This window comes from Pygoscelis adeliae, unplaced genomic scaffold (genome assembly GCF_000699105.1).
Source record: "Pygoscelis adeliae isolate BGI_AS28 unplaced genomic scaffold, ASM69910v1 Scaffold183, whole genome shotgun sequence".
NCBI classification, from domain to species: Eukaryota; Metazoa; Chordata; class Aves; order Sphenisciformes; family Spheniscidae; genus Pygoscelis; species Pygoscelis adeliae.
In genome coordinates, this window is record NW_008824536.1 from 1,020,061 (window position 1) to 1,027,993 (window position 7,933).

The following is a 7,933-nucleotide window of genomic DNA, read 5'->3' on the forward strand; positions in this document are numbered from 1 at the left end:
GGTCCAGAAGAGGGTCACAGAAATGATCAGGGGGATGGAACACCTCTCCTATGAAGAAAGGCTGAGAGAGTTGGGGTTGTTCAGCCTAGAGAAGAGGCGGCTTTGGGGAGACCTTACTGCAGCCTATCAGTACTTAAAGGGGGCTTATAAAAAAGATGGTGGCAAACTTTTTAGCGGGGCCTGTTGCAACAGGACAAGGGGGAATGGCTTTAAACTAAAGGGGGGTAGATTGAGACTAGATCTAAGGAAGACATTTTTGACGCTGAGGGTGGTGAAGCACTGGCACAGGTTGCCCAGAGAGGTGGTGGATGCCCCATGCCTGGAAACATTCCAGGTCAGGTTGGACGGGGCTCTGAGCAACCTGATCTAGTTGAAGATGTCCCTGCCCACGGCAGGGGGCTTGGACTAGATGACCTTTAGAGGTCCCTTCCAACCCAAACTATTCTGTGCTTCTATCAAAACCCTCAAATCTCTATCTGATAGAATTCTAAAATACTTTATCAAATGGTCTTTGTTAAAGGCTTAAGAATGTGAGCAGTCTACTTTATTTCTTGCAGTCACTGTTAGGAGTATATGTGCCCTCTGTGTTGAATTTCTCTAGAGTCATATATCCTGTTTTGGATCTTAATCCTTGCTTGTTAATTTAAAGTCCTTGTAAGATAACCTATGAAAAGTGTCTGTAGAGTATTTTACCTTCTGGGTAATCTAAATAATCTGTGCTGCTTCTTGCTTGCCCTTAATATATACATATAATGACTCTGCATTCTCTGTCTTAGGTGGCAGACTGCATAAGAATAGTTCGTACTCTACGCTTGAATCTCATTCTCTGTATGCCGTGCATCACTGTTCCATATCTCTCTTCAGATTAAAATAATATATTATTAAGACTAAGCTATTTCATTTTATAGTTGATAACAATACAAATGAAGCTAGGTAACAGCAAGTGAGAGCTAAATATTAATAGAGAAGTATCTAGACACTCTTACAGGATGTCTTTTTTCTTTTAAATCTGTCTATTTTCAACACAAACTAATGTGACAGGATATGTGTGCTAAAATTAATCATTCCTCATGTTGATAATGCTTCATGGATTAGCCATTTGCTTTGGTAGTTTTGTGCCAATATGCAGATTTTCTTACCCTGACGTAGTATTTTTCTAATGTAAACCACAGAGTATTTTTATTAGTTTCTCCTCAGGTACCTGGGTACTTACAAGGAAAAGAGACTTTGGAGGATGTTACTTTTCTTGTTCCTTAAATGCAGTGAATAATTAATCCTTAGCATTAGATCCAGTAATTTTTATGAAATATTTCCTGTCAGTATAATATTTAATTAATTCATGTAATCCTGCTTCTCTGTAGAAGCTACATGCTATTAAACAGCTTGAATCCCAATATATTAAAAATATGTTTTTGCATAATTTGATACTTTATAGAAGGGAAAAAAGGTAACTATTTTAACTGCAAATTAGAAGTCTGAAAAGATATTATCAGCTAGCAAAGGTAGTTTTAATGGTCTTGGTATTTCATTGTTTTTGTTGGATTCACTATCAAAGGATGTTGAACTACTTTGGAAGGATGACCAGAAGTTTGAGAAAGGAGGTGTGCCTAGTTCTGATACTGTTACGTTATACCACCCATAAGACTCATGTACCAAGTTTTTCAGACCATGGAGAGGAGAAACAGTAACTTAAAAGTAAGGGCATAATCTCTTGTAGTTAACCACCAGAAATCACCCACTATGCTGATAGTTAATCTCAATACTTCTATTTATTCTACAGGACAGATGAAAGAATACCTGTTTTTTGGTGGCTAAATCAGCGATACCAAGCTGGGGGAGATGTAGTGTTGCTCAAGCAGAACAGCAAATATGATGGCTTCCATGAAGCTCTGTTTCATAGGACAGTAGCATATAAAACTTAATTAGCAGTAGCCTCAGCAATTTGTAGAACTAGGATTTATTGATAATACACAGTGTCAAAGCAGGTCTTCCACCAGTAGCCAGGTATTCTTCTGCTACCCACTTAACTTCTTTAGTGGTGTTTTAGGCCATGCACCTTGCTTGAATACTTTTCTCACATTACCCTGCCTAACATTTCTTTAGCAGCTGGATCAGCTGTGGTACATCCATAACTGTCCCTGACCTTTTTCTTAGAATTTTTTACTTAAGTATGAATTCTAGTAAACGTTTTCTTCTTCTGCCTTCTAGCCCCATGGATGCCCAGCCTCCAAATTACTTATGTATTCCAACTTTTAGCTAACTACCTGTCAATAGAACTAATTTTTGAAGTTAATGGTGTTAATATGCTACAACTCATAACTGTGGCTTTCCTACCTGATAATACAATGCAGCTAAAGCAACGGAAGCAAGTTATTGTCATGTTGTATTATTTATGCCACTCTACCACATAGATCACAATTTTTAATAGAATCATTTAGTACTGGAATTGTAACATCTGTTTTCCATTTCAAGGATCAGCACTTCATGTTTTCAAATGCCTGGCACCAGCTGCATTCTATTGTATACATAGTCCTAAATCCCTATTAAGTCCACCACTGAATATTTCATCCAGATTGTCCCTTGTTTCTCTCAAGGGTTTCTATTTAAATTAATTTTGGCATACAGTTGGCTGTAATTCTTGAACAGTGTCTTTCATGCTAACTTGTAACTTAAGAGTTTCTTGAACCACTTTGCAAAAATAGTTGAGCAATACAGAAGACGTATAGATAGTGCAAGTCAAAAGTACCTCTTCTAAGAGACAACACTTTGCAAGAAAATGTTTTAAGGGACAGATGTGTTCTAGACCTCCTCATATTGATAGCCAAGGAACAGCTTGCAGTAGTCCTGTCCAAAGTCCTTTTGGTGGGCAGAATGCATTTACCTTTGTCTTCTCGTTCATCTCGTATTCACAATCCTAATATTTTTACATTCATAGTAGGAATGTTGTGTGTGATGTGGCTCGAAAAGTGACATCTGCTTTTGGATTCCTTAAATGTGTATTACATGATGAAAACCAACTGTGAATTCTTCATTGACCAAGGCTGCCTTTCACCATTGTGAGAGTGTACTGGCCTGTTAAGTTGGATGTTAATGTATTTGACACCCACTTTACATCTCAACCTTCCAGAGTTGTGCAAGGAGACTATCTGAGATTTCAGACCTATCTGCTTATCTAGCATAACTTCTAATCTTTATATCTGTTGACATAGTTAAGATTTATTCATGTTCCCACAGTAAATATTGGAGAGAACACTCACAGTGGATTCCAGTTTGTATCACTTCTTTTCCTTAACATGACTTTTTCTTGCTGACGTATCACGCTGTATTAGGAAATGTGATAAGGGGATTTATGTTTGCTGTGTATACATGTGCTTAAACGTAATGAATACCACATCCTGAGAGAAGTTAGAAGTTGGTTCATATTTTTATATGAATGTATGTTAGCCAAGTAGCAAGGTGGTACTTCTTAAATTTATAGTCATAACAGAAAAAAGAAAAAAAAATGCTGAATTATCTGTTCAGTACAGTTGCATGTATTCTATATTTTTGGTTAATTTAGGTGAATTCTGTTTACCAGCCTAGTTCTACAAGGATGACTACCATTCCAAATCTCTGCACAGCTTCAAGCGGCTGTTTAAAATCAGAAAGAAAACAGAATCAGCTTGCCAGAAAGGTGTTTCTTTCATCTTCCCAAAATTACTCTGGACCATGGCCCAGGACATCCTAAATATTGAGTCCTGGACCAGTAACAGGTGTCTGATCCAATATGTCATGACCTGTCAGTGCTAGAAGACTATGCTTTATACGGTTAGAAAGGGAGATTCCCTTAGAACACGTGGGACACAGGCTTGCTATATGATATCCTTGCTGGGTCTGGAAATATTAGAGAGTACACAGTCATTTTTATATGCCTGCCTAAACTCTATTAAGTAAATGTCAAGGTTTTCTGGAATGTATTAGTTATAACTGGCCTTTTCTTCTGAAACGTATGCAATATTCATCTTTACAGCACATAATTTCCATGGAAGCCTCAGTAGATACCCCAGTAAAGATTTTTAATTTTTCTTTGTAAAATCGTAATGTGTTGCTAAATACCTCTTCTGTTGGTATGTAAAATGCATATATAAGTGCACTCTGCATAATATATATAGTTTATTTATATCTTATTATTTATTGTATTTATTATTTTATTGTTATGTATTTACTATCTTATTATTTATCTTATTTATATACTTGTGGTTCTGTGGCTTTTTCCTCATTGTCAGTTGCTGGTTTCAGATTATTAGGTCCTTGTCTCCAGTAATTCATTCTTTGTATCTTTCTCAGTCATTTCTGTGCAAGAGCATTTAAGCATTGCAGGCACTTTTTGTGACACATGCTCCTTTTACCCTATATGGGAAGAATTCCAAATAGTACAGCCAAAGATTGGCAGCTGTTTTGCATGTCAGTCAACATTTGACTAAGAATGACATGTGAGTTTAAAACAGGGTTGATACTTATTCGCTACAAAGGAATCCGATTTGTACTGGTTAGTTGTGTTTCTTCTGTGAAAAGTAGTTCTGTTCAGACTTACCCACAGTAGCTCTGTGTTACGTTCTCAATGAATAAAACACACTTTTCTCTATTCTCTTTTATTTGCTAAGAGGAACAAAATTCTATTAACCTGTGTGGGACTCAGTAGTGATGGAGAACATTAAACATTTATGCTAGCAATTCATATTGTATAACACCTCATACTTGAAAGGATTCCCTCCATAAAACAACTTGCTGGCAGTGGAAGTTTCCTGAAAGTCACTGTATAACATAGGCTAAGTACCACTACATTTCCGTCCAAAAAATAGATGGTAGAGAAAGTGTAAATACTATCAGCAAAATATCCTTCAAGGAGGACTAGTACAGAGATTTATCAGTCATTGGGCACAGCTGTCTTAAATTTAGATCACTCACATTTTTCAGATTGTTTCAGCAGGTCTGATATCATATTGTATGATTTGATATAGTGATATTTATAATTCCTATGTTTAAGCAAATGCATTACTTTGTTAGTAATAAAATGCATTTTGAAGCAAAACACAAAAATTGAACTCGTACATGATTTTAAGATTTCCACCAAGCAATGGAAATGCGAGATGTTAAACCAAGTGTTTCTATTTGAATCCAAAATCTCTTCGCAGTCAAGCAACGATCTGCTCACACTAGATTTGATAGGATGGAACAGATTTTTAGTTATCAGGTTTTCCCACCATTGAAACACAGAGTGCTTGGGAATCTTCTTCATTCTCTTGCTTCATGACTACAAATAGGTATCGTTGTCAAGCTCCATATGATCCTGGCAGTGATGAGTTAGATGGTTTTATCTGTGTTTCTTGGATAGTCTTAAAAAGATGTTGGGTGTTAAATATTTGTATTGGAACTAAGCAGACTCTGGCTTGCAGTTTAGAACATTTTTCGCAGCAAGGGCCAAGTGTTAATATTGGGAATAGGAAAAAAATACAGTGATGCCAAGGCTCAGGATACTCCCTATGTTGTAAGTTGGTGGGATCAAAAAATTCGTTTTCTTCTCCCTCTTACTTGGATGTTTGCTTCCAGGAAAGACCATAAAACAATAATTAACCATTTTTTCATCAAGAATTTTGCAAGAATTTGCAAGTATTTTTGGCAATTTGAAATAATAGAACAATATTCTGTCATTTATTTTGAATGTTTTCCATCAAATTATTACATTTCATAAAACGTGATAGGCTTCTGTTCTACTGGCTCATGTAATATTTCATTCTTACCTGAATGAGAATGAGAAGTTCTTTTTCGTATGTGCCAGTTAATCATATAGGTAGGTGTTAAGTGTTCGTCATAAATGTTATTTAAATTCTGTAAATACAAAACAGCAAGATCAACGAACAGAAAATGTTTCTGTAAAAGAGGAGATAGTCTCTACAGTATGTGCACTTTTAAAGTGCAGTAAGTTGAAAAGATTTTTTTTCTGGTTTGTGTCATATCTTTAACATTTTTTTCTGCCGTTTAATTTACGTTATTTTAAATTATTTATTTTTTTTTTAAACTGTCCTGTCCAAGTGTGTGTTACTGAGTGGGTTGAAGATTTTCTACTCAGTGAACAGGAGGATCGCTTCTGTAACTGTCTAGAAGCAGTATAAAGCGTCTTTAGAAAGCTCTTCCAGTGAGAATAGGCTCAGTGCTCAATTTTAGAGGTGATTAAGATGACACTTTATATATAAAGTAGTTCTGCTTTTGTAAAAAGCCCATTTTGGATCATTACAAAATCGTAACTCTTCACCTCTTTTCTGACTAGAGCTACAGGAACTATGTTGTTAGAAGATTCTTTTCTTTCAGCTGAGGAGGGCGTCATCAACAATGATCAATGCATTAGTGTTCTTTAGTGTGTTCTTGTATTTTTGGTAACAGGCTGTAAAAACCTGTTGGCTAACTTGAAATCCCCAGGTCTGTGAACCCTCTGCTTTTTATTGCCTTTTTGCATACAGAAGAACAAGGGAAGAAGTTGCTGAAATGCTAACTCACAAAATCTTTTCAGGATTGAATGTCCTCTGAAAGTCATACTGTCCTCAGTTGTTATATCTGAAGTCTGCAGTTGTAAGATCTTGGAAAAAGAAATCTTATTTTATTTTGCAGAGCATTGGCTGTGACGACTATCTGGGTTCAGACAAGGTGATTGACAAGTGTGGAATATGTGGAGGGGACAACACTGCTTGCAAGGTTGTGTCTGGAGTTTTCAAACACACACTAACAAATCTTGGCTACCACAAGATAGTGGAAATTCCTGAAGGAGCTACTAAAATCAACATTACTGAGATGTCAAAGAGCAACAACTATTTGGGTAAGTTGCATCTCAGTGAATAAAGTGTTCTTTGTGTGCTAGTGCAACTGGGTGGAGGTTAGGCCAGGAAAGGCCTTCTAAGCAGTGTGAAACAGATGTCAAGAACAAGCAGGAGAAGAAGGGGGGGGGGAATCATTAAACAGGCATTTTGATCAGAACTAACTGGCAGTTTATAATTCTGTCTTGATCTCGCATGACAAACACTGTAGACCTGTTACCATCTACTTCCCTGTCCATCTGACTTGGCTTTGGTGTTTCCTATTAGTTGGTTCCGCTGTGCTGATTACGCTTCCCACATTGTTAACCTTCTCTGAGCGGTCAAGAATCCAGCCAAGCGGCATGCTCATTTATGTAAAGTGTATCGAGGCTGCTTGAGGAGAAAAAAGCATCTTCTGATTACCTAAAAAATTCAGTTCTTTTAAAATGAAAGTATATCAAAATTGTATTGAGAAAATGTGATATTGAGGTGGTATCCACAGAATGCAAGGTCATTTGTACAATTTTTTATTCTGAAGCAGGTCATTAATTCAAAACCATAGAGGATCCTGGAATATTTATATTAACATCATAGCATCTTGTGGTATATTTCTAGGTCTGTCTAGTGTGCTCAGATTAGAGACTATGTGGAATTTCTACAGATCTGTGTCTCTCTTGTGTGCATTTGTGAACTGTGCCATTCCCTGTTGTAAACTCTCACGTTCCCAGGTTACAAAGCCTTTCGTCTGCCTACATTTGTGCTTCTGTTTTGGAGCCAGTTCTGCTGAGTGGACTGGAAAGAGAAGAGTTGGTTAAGATTTGTAAAACCTGCCCCTTGCCCTTTAATTTCTTTTCACCTGTCAGTCCATCCTTAGATCTGTCTTAAAAATTACTACAGCAAATAATAAAAATGGAGCTACACAAGGCCTTTCTTGCTAGCTTGGTGTAATTATTACTAGAACTATCTAGCTGAACTGGAAGTTTCAAATCCCAGTACTCGTTTGACAGCTGCTTTATCTCACTTCTGGCTGGTAGGCATCTCAGCTACTGCTCAAGTACAAGAAAGGCAAGTGCTCATTATTGAATTGCTTGTCTTGTCTGTTCTGC

At 36.9% G+C, this 7,933-nt stretch overlaps 1 protein-coding gene across 1 annotated transcript in view; it reads left to right on the forward strand.

Moving 5' to 3' along the window:
- THSD4 (thrombospondin, type I, domain containing 4) overlaps window positions 1-7,933 on the forward strand; it is a 316,313-nt gene that overhangs the window by 238,911 nt on the left and 69,469 nt on the right. Inside the window, exon 7 of the mRNA XM_009321570.1 lies at window positions 6,646-6,850. Coding sequence (XP_009319845.1) covers window positions 6,646-6,850 — 205 coding nt within the window. The remainder of the gene's footprint in view (window positions 1-6,645; window positions 6,851-7,933) is intronic.